Source organism: Momordica charantia (assembly GCF_013281855.1).
Source record: "Momordica charantia cultivar OHB3-1 chromosome 5 unlocalized genomic scaffold, Mcharantia_2.0 BLBB01000005.1, whole genome shotgun sequence".
NCBI classification, from domain to species: Eukaryota; Viridiplantae; Streptophyta; class Magnoliopsida; order Cucurbitales; family Cucurbitaceae; genus Momordica; species Momordica charantia.
Window position 1 is genome coordinate 17280483 of NW_028275163.1, and position 15986 is coordinate 17296468.

General features: G+C 43.7%; 1 protein-coding gene across 1 annotated transcript; it reads right to left on the reverse strand.

The window, feature by feature from the left end:
• Nucleotides 1-708: 708 nt before the first annotated feature.
• On the reverse strand, nt 709-1143 carry LOC148211469 (uncharacterized). The gene has a single exon (XM_088124428.1). It carries the CDS (start codon nt 1141-1143, stop codon nt 709-711), a length of 435 nt encoding a protein of 144 aa, XP_087980554.1.
• Nucleotides 1144-15986: the final 14843 nt, after the last annotated feature.

Below are 15986 nucleotides of genomic sequence, written 5' to 3' on the forward strand. Positions count from 1 at the left end.
AAGATGTTGGCAGACGCGCCTCTATCCACCAGTACTCTTCGGACCAGGACGTGATCGATGAGAGGAGCGGTCACGAGCACATCATTATGGGGCAAATGGACCCCCTCCAGGTCGACGTCGTTAAAGGTAATGGAGGAGGTCGGTCTCTGCTCCCTAATGATGCACACTTCGCGCCTTGCTTCGCGAGCCAGCTCCTTTCTTTTATTCCCAGACTGGCCCCCACTTAGGCCTTCGAAAATGGTGTTGATGACCGCAGGTCGGTCATCTCGGTGAGGTGGCGTCCTCGAACGCTTCCTCTCTTCCTTCTTTTCCACCAAGTTGAACTTTCGTTTACTAACGAATTTTTTAAAGTAGCCATCTTGAATGAGGTCTTCAATCTGGCGCTTTAGTTCCCAGCAGTTTGACGTATTATGGTCGGGATCGCGATGAAAACAACAATATTTATCTTTATTGTGCTTTTCTGGGTCTCCTCGGAGCTTCTCAGGTCGCTTGAGGAGCTTTTCCATCCTACTTTCCTCGATGTTTGTAAGTATTTCAGAGATGAGGATGGTGGTTGGAGTATAACGTTCGTAAGGTCGGCTTCGATTGGGGCCAATTTCCGACCTATGATACTCAGTTCGGCTGCCGGAAGAGGACGATCCCTTGTCCTTAGATTTGGAATCAACCTTCCTTTTCTCTTGGTTTGGCTTCTTCTGGTCGATCTGCTTCTCAGGTCGGCCAGTCTTGGTTCGAAAGAGCTCTTATCCCATCAATGACTTTCTTCGACTTTTGCAAAACTTCGGCGAAGGTTGTTGGAGCCTCCTCTCCAAGCTTCACGGTGAGAGTCTCATTAGCCAGGCTGGTGAGGAAGTAGCACATGGCCGAGTCATCGGAGCAGTGCGCGACCTTCAGCTGCTCCTCCTGAAACCTTGTGACATACTCTCTCAGCGTCTCACCTTCTTTCTGCCTAATGGTGGCGAGGTGAGTTGCTGTCTTTCTGTCGTAGTGCCGAGAAGAAAATTGACTGATAAACTCTTTCCTCAGCTGGGAATACGTCGAGATCGACCTGGCCGGCAGTCTTTGATACCACAGGCGCGCGCTGCTGGTGAACGCAATCTGGAAGGCGCTGCACTGGATTGCATCTGTTACCACCTGAAAGTCCATGAGGCCTTCAAAGACCTCGACATAGTCTTTTGGGTCCTTAGACCCGTCATAAGGCTTCACGGTAGAAGTTTTGAACTTTGGAGGGATTGGAGCCTCCAAGATGTCCGAGGTGAATGGCGATTCTCCCAGGTCGCCATCATCAAACAGACTTTCCTTTTTCTCGCATCAGCCTTCAAGGCTTCAACCTGAGCATCGAACTTGCTCTTAAGCTGGTCGAACTCTTCCCTTGTGATCACTCCCTCGGGGGTTATCGGGTTGTATGAAGACTCGGCCTGCTGGTTGGAATTTTTGTGCGAGCAGGACGGAGATCGTCCCTTTCGGAGGGACGAGCTTTTCTTTTTGTTGAGATGCTCGCGGAGATCACCTCTCTGATGAGTGTACTCTTCATCTTCGTCTCCTCCGGGGCGCTCTTCTTCGACTGGACCGAGCTAAAGACCTCTTTGCTCGCACACCTCGTCGCGTGCCGCTCAGTCTTCAGATCGAGACCTAGCACCTGCAGCTTGCACAATCTCGTTGTACATCTCTTCCATAGTGCGCATTTGAGTGCGCATTGCCTCCATTTCTTTCTGGAGTGCATCGAAATTCTCCCTTGTAAGAGTTGGGGCTGATCCTCGAGTGGTTCTTCTTGAGGCACCACCTCGGCCACGATTGGCCTTAGACGGCTTTGGATGTGCCGGTGCCAAGACAGGCGTGGTTATGTGTGCTGACCTACGGAGAGGCTCGGTCCCAAGGCCTTCATGAACCTGTCCCTCCACCGCTTCTGCCCCGACCTCCCTCTGGTGGCCATCATTGGCAGCCAGAGCTCTTCGGTCGGCCGTGTTGGTTGAGTTCGCTGGCTGAACCATTTTTTTTCACGCTTTTTAGACCGGGATGACTTAGACTGTCGTCCCCACAGACGGCGCCAAATGTTTATGCAAAGGTCTGCACAACGCTGTTTTACGAACCAAGCTCGAACCCGATCCCCGGCTCGACCTGAACTCAAGAGTGGACCTGCACAAGAAGGTAAACACTTCGACGCTCAAGTCAGTATAGGTCGGACTCAGTATTTAGCTCGAGGTGAGATTCGATACCTGAGCGTAAAATGAGGCCCTCTATTTATAGGTGGTGGATCCGACAGTACTCACGACTGGCGGTTACATGTTTTTTTCCTCATGTCGGATCTGTTGGGTTTCGAGCAGATCGAACCCCAATCAGGTCGAACTTCGGCATGTATACTTAGCCTTTCTCTAATGGGCGAACCCGACCTCCTCGGCAGGTTCGAGGTGGACCTGGGATATTTTAATCGTTGAACACCAATAAGTGTCTTCCATGTATCCAAGGTATTTTTACCGCCAAACATTATTTATCTTGCATGTTTATTCCACTCAATTCATTGGAGTCAGATGGGTTCAAGCTACACCAATTGTGACTGCGTGGCTGGCAGTGATTTTTGGTGTAAAAGGTTCATTAACCCTACAACAAACAAAGAGTTAAATTTTAGGGTTTTTGGAACCCTAATTTTAGTGGGCCCAACGGGAGAAATTTAAAGACCAATAAATATCTTGGAATTAAATTATGTAATTTAATTAACTGTCCTTAGGATATGCCAAATACGCCCGTCAAATTTTCTTTTATATAAATAATTGTTATTTTGTGAAATGCCTTTGAATGCTTCCTCATTGGATTAGGTTTTTTTTTTTTGTCTTAATTCAGTTTTGAAATAGTTTTAAAATTGAATAAAAATTAAAATAATATTTTAGTTAAGTAGATTTAAAGTAGTTTTAAAACTTATAGGAACTAAAATTGGTTGGTTAATTAATGTAGATTTTTATTTGTTTGAACAAATTGGACCTTGAATTCACATCAGTTTTATTTGTTTTAATTAATTTTTCATTAAAAATTAATGAAATTTAATAATAGGATTGATCATAAGGGAACTGTGTCTCAGACGAGTCCTGATTAGGAGGAGATACTTAACTTGACTGTAAGGGAACACCTTTATCTGGGAACTGCCTCGGAGTTGAATTGATCAATGTCTTATTTAAATTAATTAAGAGTGTCCATAATGTGATTAGTTTTAATAGGTTAAAACTTGATATTACATTAAAATTAACCTAACGCTCCTTTTAAGTGTTAAGCATATTGAGTTAAATGACTTATAATTTTTTTGTGGAGTCTATAATTGTTTTCTGAGTTTTGAAAATTGAGTGGGAGAAAGATATATGACAATGTATCCTATGATCTCCATTGTTAGGCTCACACTATAACATTACCCAAGCCCTCATGACGGCGGTGTTATCGTCCCCCTAAGAAAGGTTTTTTGTGCGGGTCAATACCAAGATGAACCTCTCTTTGAGATACAAGTCTGAGTGTACCTCAGTAACTTACTGGCTGTAAGGTGACTTTATATTGGGTTAAGTCTCGTGGACCTAAAACATGAGTCACATTAAAAAATAATTTGCTAAAGTAGTCGGCAAAATCTTGATTAAAACACGATAATTAACACTATAGAAACAAGAGTTATTTTGCTATGGTGGTTGATTGAGAATAAATCTCAATCCAATGAGAAAGGATGACGGACCTACCCTAAGGCACCATTCATCCTTGATTGTTGATCTATCGTGTGGCATAGAACATTTTTTTATGGGATTTGTGTTTGTTAAACAATTGTTATGTTTGAACTTATGCTAAATTATTGAATGCTTTACACTTATTAAGTTATTTTTTTTTCTTTTTCAGAAAAATGTCTTCTACGTTGATAGCTATTCTTAGCAATGAAACATTGATGGGAGAAAATTATACTAAATGGAAGACAAATATTAATACTATCTTGATTGTCGAGGATCCCAAATTTGTCACAACTAGGGGTGTTCGGGTTGGGTCGGGTTAGGGGTGTTTTTGAGACCAACCCGAATTTTCGGGTTGGCCATATGTGGAAACCGGCAGGTTGAAAATTGATGGCCAACCCAACCCAAAAATTTCGAGGTTGTCAGGTTGTCTTTTTATATATATTTATTTATTTACTTTAATTTTGTTCATAACACGGACTAAAAAAAGTATAGAAAAATCAGAACTAACAATAAAAAAATGAGATGAAACTTACATACTTAAAAAATGGGCAGCGGTAGTGGGCAACGACGATGAGTGCGGCAGCGGCTGGAGGAGATGGTGAGAGCTTGGTTGGGTGGACAAAAATGGAGGAGAGGGTTTGGTCGGATAACAATGGAGGAGAAGAAGAGATTAGACAAGACATTCAAAACGAGGTAGGGGAGAAAGATGAGAAACCCTAAATGATAAATGAATGGCAACGGACGGCTGAGATGGAACATAAAAAGTGAAGGTCTAAATTAATATTATATATATATATATATATATATATATATAATATATATAAAAATTTAATATAAAAAAAAGGTATGTCGGGTCGGGTCGGGTCAACCTGATTTTTTCAAGGGCCAACCCGAGACCCAATCCAACCCTTACGGGTTTGGTTGGGTTCGTCTAGTTGTCGGGTTTTTTGAACACCCCCAGTCACATCTTAGGAATGTCATGCAAAAACTGGAAATGTATTTGAACTATTCGTGATACATATGACAAATGGTTTAAAGTTAATGAGAAGGCTTGAGTTTACATGTTGGCTAGTATGAATGATACCCTGGTCAAAAACATGAAACATCAATGGAAACTGCATATGAGATAATAGAGTCGATGCATGATACGTTTGGACAATCATGTGACTATGCCAACAAAGCATTTAAGTGTGTATACAACGCTAAAATGAAAGATGAATCATTAGTTAGGGAGCATGCCCTTAACTTGATGACCTATTTCAATGTGCATGGAGATCAATGAAGCTGTTATCGATGAAAATATCCAAATTAAGTTTTATCTTGGAATCATTTCCTAGAAGTTTAATTTAGTTTAAGACCAACTATATACTGAATAAGTTGAACTACGAAATCACTCAATAATTGAGTGAACTACAAACTTTTGAGTCCATGATGTGCAATAAGAAGTAAAATGAAGCATAGGAAATGTTGCCGCAATTCCATCTACCCGAGGGACTAAGAGTAAGAAATTCAAGAGCTTTAACAAATACTAAACAAGAAGAAAGAAGAAGGTAGAAGGAATGTGTTTTCACTACTCAGAAGGTCGCTCGAAGATAAATTTTCCAAAGTAATTGGCAAAAAAGAAAAAGAAAAAAGAGGGTAAGACATGCACTTGAAACGTTCGAGAAGTAGATGTCTTCTAGCTGTTGGACCGAGTCCAAGTCCTTCTACTAATAAAGATCAGAAGTGTTGCGATCTATGTTAGCAAAGAACTATTGCTTAGTAGTTTTTTAGTCACTGAATAAATATTATTCAATAGTACAAATTTCTTTTTTGAAAAAATGTTGTTCATAGACTTTCCATTTTGAATAAATGTTATTCTTTATTTCTTCTACAATAACTGTGATTCATTATCATTTCATTATAACCATAAGCAGCTGAAACTTTCTTCGAGTGCTAAGAAGTTAACACAGGTCATTATATTCTTTGGTTTAAAATGAGCTAATTAATATTGGATCGGTATGACAACTCTAGAGGGGTGAATAGGGTTTAATAAAATTTTATAAACTTTTTAATAGGCCAAATTTAAACAATTATGTAAACTTTGAACAAATAATTAATTTTATCACAAATCATTCAATAGGTTAGAAATACAAAACACCCTAATTAATTTTACCACTCAAATTAAATATTGAACATAAACATGAACAACAAATTATAGCAATTAATTTTATGTCATTTATGATAAAGAAAATTAATTGCAAAAATTAAATAGTATAGGGTTAGAGAAAATGACACCACAAATTTATAGTGGTTCGGCAAACCGCCTACTCCACTCCCTAAGGGCCTCTTGGGTATTTGATTAAGAAACTTTGACTCTTTCCACGGTAGGAGTCAAACCGGCACAAAACCTTCTTTTTTCGGGAGCTAGAAGAAATCTGATCATTTCCACGGTTCAGGATCAAACCGTTACAACTCTCTTTTTCGGGCTCAAGAGCAACCCATACAAAGATTTTGAATTTGAAGAACAATCTCACCAACTCTCTAAAAAGAGTAGATATACAAATTTAATTCACAAATTTTGTAAAAAAAAAAATCTTACAAAATAAAGCCCTCAAATGACTAAGATAAAAATTAGAAGCACAAATATCACTCAAATAAAATCTCCCTCAAGAATTTAGAACAAAAATTGAAGCTTTGAAGAGAGAATAACAATTTTTTTGGACAGAAAATTGGGAGAGAATTATTCAAGAAATTTGAGAGAATGAGGGGTTTAAATAGAGGAGGAAAAGTTGGGAAGAAATTTAAAATTCAAATTAAATTTGAACCATAAAATCAAAGGTTGTTATTAAATTGAATATAATAATAATAATAATAATAATAAATCTTTCTCGGATCCGCTCCTTCAGATTTTTTTTTTTCTTTTTAAATTCCAACGGTAATATTTTTTCCTCTTTTTTTTAATTTTTTTTTCTTTTATATTTTTTTTCTTTTTGTTTTTTCTATTTTTTTATCAATACAAATTACTCCACATGTCAATTTCTCAATGGCCGTTACAATGATTCAGCTGTCACGTCATCCACTTTTTGTATTTGTTAACGTCTACCACATTATGTTCTCGATATTTTTTTCTTCAAACTTCTTTGGATCATAAATTCTTCGTTTGAGCTCCGATTTGGGTAATTCAAAATCCGTTGGAATCGCTATTTCGAGCACTACGCTGTGGACACTTCAAAACACTAAAACTCTTTTTTAAACAAAATATTTATTATCAATAAATCAAATAATATGATTGAAGCTGATAATAAATTTATGCTTTATAACAATAATTCTTACACACCAAAAACATTTAATACTAAATATGTTTGTTATCATCAAAGCATTAATGAATTAAATTAATTAACCGAGTTTAAGGGCCAAAAAGGCAACAACTAATTCATTAGATTTTATGATAGCTGTTAAACCAATTACAACTGGCATTGTTTATGCAAAGAATTTCACAACGCTGTTTCACGAACCAAGCTCGAACCCGGTCCCCGGCTTGACCTGAACTCAAGAGTGAACCTGCACAAGAGGGCAAACTCTCCGACGCTCAAGTTAATTCTGGTCGGACTCAATATTAAGTTCGAGGTGAATTTTCGTACCTGAGTCGTGAAATGAGGTCCTCTATTTATAGATGGTGGGTTCGACAGTGCTCATGACTGGCGGTTACCTTTGTTTTTCTCATGTCAAACCCGTCGAGTTTGAGCAGATTGAACCCTTCCAGGTCGAACCAGGGCTTTTTACACTTAGCCTTGTTTATGGGCAAATCCAGTCTCCTCGACAGGTTCGAGGTGGACCTGGAATACTTCTTTTACTTCCTGAACACCAATGAGCGTCCTCCACGTGTCCAGGGTATTTTTATCCCCAAACATTGGCCCCCTCTCTGTCAGGTTCGATCTCGATCTGGCAGAGAAGTCACCTGATTCAATTTAGAACACGTGGCGATTTCTAATCGTAGAGAAAATATGACCGTTGTGGAAGATGTTTCGATCTGCCAGGCTGTCGGAGCACTCGAGTATTCCATCGTTACGAATTTCGAGATGATCCTAGCCACTCGTTCACTACACATGTACGGCGTAGAGGCTTTTCCGATTAGCTATAAATAGTTCCGAGACTTCAGCTCAAACCTTACGTTCCCTGAATTTTTGGAGTTCGATCTGAAACCAGCTCGAACCCTTCGTAGGTCAGTCATTCTTGTTTTACTCTTTATTTCGAATATGTTGGTTTTCATGTCCTCCCCCTCTACTAGTGATGGCTTAGGTAGCGCAGGTCGGACTATAAGCAGTTCACCCCCTCAGCCAAGTGACTCTGGGGAGGATTTAGCTCATAGGTTAGAGTCCGAATTGGAAGAGGTAGAGAACTTTAGGTTTTCTGATGATGGGGAAGATAGCGACACTTCCACCTCGGTCCAGGGTTTGGAATACCCTTCGAAAATGCCTGAACACTATCTTGGAACCCTCCGTAGGGGGTTTAGCATTCCGGATGACATCATCCTTAGAATTCCGGAGGAAGGGGAAAGAGCTGACAATCCTCCAGAATGATGGGTCACTCTTTATTTAAAAATGTTTGAGTACGGCCTCAGACTTCCCCTTCACCCTTTTTCCCAGGAGTTCTTAAACCGAACTGGACTGACTCCTGCTCAAGTGGCCCTCAATGGCTGGGGTGTCATTTTTGCTTTGGCCATCCTCTTTTGGCGACGAGCTCGAGAAGAGGACGAGGCCGATCTGCTAGATATTGAACAGCTTCTAGGGTGCTTTGAAGCTAAAAGGATAGTTAAGAAGCCAGGTCGGTACTACATGTGCGCAAGGAAGGGCGCGGGTGGTATAGTCAAAGGGCCGACCTCCATCAAAGGATGGGTGGGGAAATGGTTCTTTGTCTCTAGAGAATGGCTGGCAAAAAACGAGTCTGGTCGTCCCTTCTTTGACGTTCCTGTTAGGTTTGAGAATTTAGGTATGAGGTCGTTACAATTATTTTTGCAACTTTAGATCTTACTACTCTGTCTTTTCATATCTAACTTGAATTCTTCTTTGTCTTGTGTAGTGTCGATCAGACTAATCCCCGAGCTCACTTAAGCCTCCTTCGACGCCCTCAAGTATTATAAGGATCGCTTTCCAAGGGGCAGGAAGATCGGAACCTTGGTGACTAAAAAGCTGCTTCTCGAATCCGGGTTGTTAGATTACAACCCCTTGTACGCCCAGTCTAAGCCTCAAGACCGAACTCTGAGCTCGGTAAGTCGAGCTCGACCTTGCTTTAATACATTCTTTAATTTTGGTTTCTAACTTCTTGCTTGTTTGCTTTGCAGCAATGGTGTGCGGATTCACTAGTAGCGTGAAGCGCAAGTCTAAGGGTCGTGCTCACGCCCTCAAGACCATTCAGAGCACTGAGCCAGCAACTCCCGTTGTCGCTCGACCTGCGGCTCAAGACAAAGCTGGGCCCTCTGTCGACTCCCCAACTCCGGTGATCGAGTTGGACTCTGCCGAGGAGCACTCCAGAGAAACGCCCGAGGGATGAGTCCGAGGCGCTGGATGTGTCTCCTCTGTGCGAGGTAAGAAGAGACACTCCTCTGAAGAGGAAAAAGAAGAAGAAGAAAACCACCTCCTCCTCGTAGGTTGGACCTCGTGGGCCCTTGTCTATGAGTCACACTGACTTGGTGGACGACCCCGAAGCTCGGATGGGGGGGACGACGTGAAGGTGCGATTCAGGATAGAACCATCGAGCTCCGGGGTAAAGGACCAGGCGTCCCGCATCTCGGCTGCGTGCTTGGACGGCTGCCTTAGAAGGGCGTCCAAGTTCATGAGCGACCCTAGGTCTGTACTGCAACGGACCATTGACCACGTCGCTGAGGTAAGACTTGCTTTCGTACTTGCTTTTCTTTTCGCAACTCGTAGCTCGGTCTTACCCTTGTGTGTTTTGTATTTGCAGGCATTCATTGCTTCCATTCACTCGGCAGTCATGATAAAGGCTGAGTTGGATGAGAGGGAGATCCTGGCAGCTAGGGAGAGTGCGAACTCTTCTGCTGCCTTGGAAGTTGCCACCACAATGAAGGGCGAGCTACTGAAAGCTCGCTCCGAAATGGAGGCCTTCAAATTCGAGGTGGAGGCCAAGGTTCTGCTGCTGAAAAAAGAAGAAGAAAAGCACAAGGCCCACCTCCGAGCTGTTAATGCCATCACCAAGGGGTTGGAGAAGGAGAAGTTCCAGCTCCTGAAAGAGAAGGACGACCTGGCTCAAGTCCTTGAGGAGAAGGACACTTTGATAGGGCGTCTTACCACCGAGCTCAAGGAGGAGAAGGAACACCTTACCAATGGAGCTCTCTTGGAAGCAGCATTCAGGCAACACCCTGACTTTGATGGGTTCGCCAAGGACTTCAGTGACGCGGGCTTCAAATTCCTGATGAAGGGCATTGCTGCTGACATGCCCCACCTCCAAATCGACCTCGGCGATCTAAAAAAGAGGTATGCTGAGAAATGGGCTTTTGGGCCTAACAGCACTCCAGGCCCTACATCCTTGGTGGAAAAGTACGTCAGAGAACTGAACTCTGACTACTCCGACCTGGAAGAATAAGATGCCCCTAGTCAGGAGCCTAATGAGGTCGGCACCACCCAAGAAGAAGTCTCTTCGCAGCAGGGCGGATCCCAGGAGGTCAACCTTCTGGGATCCCAAGGTGAATTGTCTTCTCACCTCAGGAGTGGCTGACGCTTCTGAGCCTTTGCTTTTTATTTTACCTTTTGTACAAGTCTTTGGGCAGAGCTATAAGGTACACAAGCCTTGGCTCTGTCCTTTAATGAAATTTTCACTTCTCCAGCTCTGTACATTGTGTTTTGCTCTTTTCTTACTTTTTCCTTAAGCTTCTAAACTTACTTTGTTAGAATTGATCATATATAAATATCTTGCACCTCTAACTCATAAGTTTGAAGGATTGAGTTTGAGAGTTTTCTTTATTGACTTCATCATTTCTCCTCGAACTCGGAAGTCCAAAGGATAACATTGAACAATTGAACTTTCCACATTGCACCTTTAACTTAGGTGTTCAAAGGATTGAACTTCAAGTTCATAAGTAATTTTAACATCGCAACTCGAACCCGTAGGCTTAGAGGATTGAATTTTTAAATGTTTACTCATTAAATAATTTTGACATCGCACCTCAAACCCGTAGGTTTAGAGGATTGAATTTTATAAAATTTACCTTGGCAGTAATTACTTCGCCAGGTTTAAGTCCTATGGGAGTTCTTGGCCCCCATTTAATTTCTCATGGAACTCGAAATCATGAAATTAAATAGCTCTTCTGTTTATTAAAATTTCCTCCCCTTGAAAATTTTTTCAAGTCCATTTTAGGACTATTTTTACATTTCAAGGGTAATACGCTTTACGTTCCATGGATGCGCAAGCACGTTTCCTTCCAGATCGGCCAGTATGTATGTTCCTGGTCGGACTATACCTTTAACTTCGAACGGTCCCTCCCAACTTGGGTCAAGGGTGTCCACGTGTTTCTGAATCTTCCTTAAGACCAAATGCCCGACTTGAAAACTTCGAGGTCAGACTCGGCATTGTAATGTCTAGCCATTCTGTTTTGGTACTCTGCCAAACATAGTTGAGCCATTTCCCTCTTTTCTTCTAATAAGTCAAGGTTGAGGAGCAGTTCTTCCTCGTTTCTCATTGGTTCGTACTGCTCTACCCTGTCTGTCGGCATGCCGATCTCAACTGGAACAACAGCTTCAGAGCCGAAGGCCAGTGAGAACGGAGTTTCACCGGTTGACTCTCTTGGGGTGGTTCGATATGACCACAACACTTCGGGTAGCTCCTCGGCCCACCTTCCTTTCCTTGAATCCAACCTCAGTTTAAGTCCACGCTTGATGATCTTGTTTAATGCCTCAACTTGCCCATTAGCCTTTGGATGGGCAGGGGACGAACTGAGGTGGCTTATGTTCAGCTTCCTGCAAAAGTCCTTAAACTTTGCGTTATCGAACTGCTTCCCGTTGTCTGTCACAATGGCGTTCGGTATACCAAAGCGGCATACGATGTTTGTCCATATGAACGACGTGACCTTGGACTCTGTGATGTGGGTGAGCGCCTCGGCCTCGGCCCACTTGGTAAAGTAGTCCACAGCGACAACTGCGAACTTGGTTTGCCCTTTGCCAAGGGGAAAAGGACCTATAATGTCCACTCCCCATTGCGCGAATGGCCACGGGGCCGAGATGGGGGTGAGCAATTCAAGAGGCTGATGGATGATGTTTGCGAATCGCTGGCAGTTGTCGCAAGTTTTCACAAACTGCTTGGCATCCTGATCAACGGTGGGCCAATAATACCCTTGTCGGACCACCCTGGTCGATAACGACTTGGCTCCTTAATGGTTGTCGCATACTCCTTCGTGAATTTTTCTGAGGATGTAGCTCCCACCTTCAGGAGTTACACACTTATGGAGGGGCAGGGAGAACCCTTGCCGGTACAATGCCCCATCACGGAGTATGAACCGGGCTGCTCTTCGTGCGATCTTCTTGTATTCTTTTGAGTCTTGCGGTGGGTTTCCTTTGATAAACTCCACAATTGGATCCATCCATGAGTGCACTGGTGTGTCAATATCCATCATGTCTTACTCAAGAATTGAAGGATTATCCAAGATTTCGATCGGCACCGATCTCGCTAGATCGGTCTCGTACGCCGACGCCAATTTGGCTAAGGCATCTGCGTTTGAATTCTCCTATCTTGGAACTTGATTCACGTCGTAAGTTTCGAACTGGGCGAGGTGCGATCTGACTTTACTTAAATATTTTTCCATCCGGGAGTCTTTTGTTTGATACTCCTCCTTGATTTGACTTACCACTAACTGGGAGTTGCTGAAGACCTTAATGTGGGTGGCCCATAATCCTTTGGCAACGTGGAGTCCTGCCAGATGCACTTCGTACTCGGCCTCATTATTTGAAGTCCGAAAGTTGAATCGTAGGGCATACTCGAACCGCATGCCACCTGGTGTGAGCAAGAGGATTTCTGCTCCACATCCTCTCTCGTTGGAAGATCCGTCAACGTAGATCGTCCACGGGAGTTCAGACGCGGTAGATAGAGATGGTGGAGTGCGCTTCGCGATGAAGTCCTTGTCCCTTTAGCGCAGTTCTGGCTTCGAATTGGATGTCATACTCACTCAGCTCCAATGCCCACTTCATCAGGCGTCCTGATGTTTCTGGCTTGTGGAAGATGTTCTTCAGGGGCAAGTTGGTAAGCACCACAATGGTGTGTGCTTGGAAATACGGCCTAAGTCTTCTGGCAGAAGTGACCAAGGCGAGGGCCAGCTTTTCCATTTATGGATACTTGGTCTCGGCCTCAGTCATGGTCTTACTCGTGTAGTAAACTGGACTTTGGCGTACTCCCTCCTGCTTTATTAGGGCCGAGCTGACGGCACTATCGGATACCACCAGATACAAGTAGAGCTTGTCTCCCGGCAAGGGTTTGGCGAGCAGCGGTGCCGAGCAGAGGTAGGTCTTTAATTGTTCCAGTGCTTGCTCGCACTCTGTCGTCCATTCTTTCTTAGGACTTTGAACAAAGGAAGGCACTTATCTGTTGACCTCGAGACGAATCCATTCAGAGTTGCAATCCTTCCATTGAGGCATTAGAGCTGCTTAAGTGTTTTGGGTGCTTCCATCTCGAGCACGGCCTTTATCTTCTCTGGGTTAGCTTCGATCCCATGGTTATTTACCATGAAGCCAAGAAACTTACCCGAGGAGACTCCAAAGGCACACTTGGCTGGATTAAGCTTCATTTGATACTTTCGCAGAACTTCGAACGCTTCGGTCAGGTCGAAAAGATGCGACTTTGACTGCTTGCTCTTGATAAGCATGTCGTCCACATATACTTCCATGTTCCGACCGATCTGCTTGATGAACATTTTATTCACCATTCTTTGGTAGGTCGCACCTGCGTTTTTTAGGCCGAAGGGCATAACCTTATAGCAATACAGACCTTGGTCTGTTATGAACGCGGTATGATCTTGATCTGGCACATGCATTTTAATTTGGTTGTATCTGGAGTAGGCATCTATGAAGGTGAGCAGCTCGTGCCCGGCTTTTGCGTCTACAAGCTGGTCGATCCTCGGTAGTGGGAAGCAGTCTTTTGGGCATGCCTTATTTAAATTTGTAAAGTCTAAGCACATTCTCCACTTCCCGTTGGATTTTTTCACTAATACAACATTAGAGAGCCACTCGGGATACAAAATTTCTCTTATGTATTCAGCTTTTAAAAGTTTGTTTACTTCCTCAACGATTACATCACTTCTCTCCTTATTTACAGGTCTTCTCTTTTGCTTTACAGGTCGGAATGATGGATCTATGTTGAGGCGATGCACCATGATCCTTGGGTCTATACCAGGCATGTCCTCGTGGGACCATGCAAAAACATCCGAGTTGGACTTGAGGAAGTTGATCAGTTCTTCCCTCTCAGTGGCCCCCAACTTAGTTCCTATGCTTACTTGCTTCTCAGGACTAAGTAAAGGAACAAGCTCGAGCTCCTCTGTTGGTGCAGAGAACTCCCTTCTTGCTTCTAAGTCTTGCTCTCCTGCACGTTCGGCTTGTTTCTCAAAGGAACATATCGATGACCCTTTAAGTGCTGAGGCATAGCACTCCCTTGACATCCTCTGCCCTCCTCGTACTATGCCTACCCCATTGGGAGTTGAGTACTTCAAAGCTTGGTGAAGCGTTGAGGGAACAGCCCGAAATGAGTGGATGACAGGTCTTCGAAAGATGGCATTGTAAGCCGACCTTCCGTCGATCACGACAAACTCGGCCATCTGCGTGACTTGTGTACTGTCCTGCCCAATCGTAACCGGTAAGTCAATACACCCTTCTAGGGAGACTGATTCCCCCGAAAATCCAACCAAAGGTGTTGGACTCTTCTTCAATTGTGCCATGGTCCATCCCAAAGCAAGATATGTTGTAAGAGATAGAGTATTGGCATATGCACCACCATCTACCAATACTCTCCGAACCAAGACGTGATCGATGAGAGGTGCGATTACAAGTACATCATTATGGGGCAAATGGACCCCCTCCAGGTCGGAGTCATCAAAGGTAATGGAGTAGGTCAGTTGCTGCTCCCTAATGGCGCATACCTCGCGCCTGGCTTCTCGAGCCAACTACTTCCTCTTATTTCCAGACTGGCCTCCACTTGGGCCTCCGAAAATGGTGTTGATAACCGCAGGTCGGTCATCTCGGCGAGCTGGCGTCCTTGAACGCTTCCTCTCTTCTTTCTTTTCTACCGAGTTAGACCTCGGTTTGCCAACAAATTTTTTGAAGTAACCATCTTGAATGAGGTCTTCAATCTGGCGCTTGAGTTCCCAGCAACTCAATGTTATGACCGTGATCACGATGAAAACGACAATACTTATCTTTGTTGTGCTTTTCTGGGTCTCCTTGGAGCTTCTCCGGTCGCTTGAGGAGCTTCTCCATCCCAGTCTCTTCAATGTTTGTTAGTATTTCAGAGATGGGGATGGTGGTAGGAGTATAACGTTCGTAAGGTCGGCTTCAGTCGAGACCACTATCTGACCTGCGATAATCAGTTCAGCTGTTGGACGAGGATGATCCCTTGTCTTTGGACTTGGAATCAGTCTTACTCTTGTCTTGACCGGACCTCTTCTGGTCGATCTTCTTTTCTGGTAGGCCAGTCTTGGTCCGGAGGAGCTCTTGCCCATCAATAACTTTCTTCGCCTTTTGCAGGACCTCGACGAAAGTAGCTGGAGCCTCCTCTCCAAGTTTTACCGTAAGAGTTTCATCGGCCAAGCCGGTGAGAAAGTAACACATGACCGAGTCATCGGAGCAGTGCGCGACCTTCAACTGCTCCTCCTGGAACCTTGTGACGTATTCTCTAAGCGTCTCACTCTCCTTCTGTATGGTGGTGGCGAGGTGAGTCGTTGTTTTTCTGTCATAGTGCCGAGAAGAGAATTGACTAAAAAATTCTTTCCTCAGCTGTGAGTAGGTCGAGATCGACCTAGCCGGCAATCTTCTGTACCATAAACACGCACTGCCGGTAAGCGCGATCTGAAAAGCGCGGCATTTAATGGCGTCCGTTGCCGCTTGAAAATCCATGAGGCCTTCAAAGACATCAACATAATCCTTTAGGTCCTTAGACCCATCATATGGCTTCGTAGTGGGAGTTTTGAACTTTGGAGGGATCGGAGCCTCCAGGATATCCAAGGTGAATGGCGATTCTCCCAGGTCGCCATCCTCAAAGGTGTTCCCCTTCACTTCACACCTTGCCTTTAAGGCTTCTACTTGAGCATCAAATTTGCTCTTG

What these genes read in the sequence shown, in the direction of transcription:
- LOC148211469 (XM_088124428.1), bottom strand. Translation starts at nt 1,143, where the DNA reads ATGGACTTTCAGGTGGTAACAGATGCAATCCAGTGCAGCGCCTTCCAG.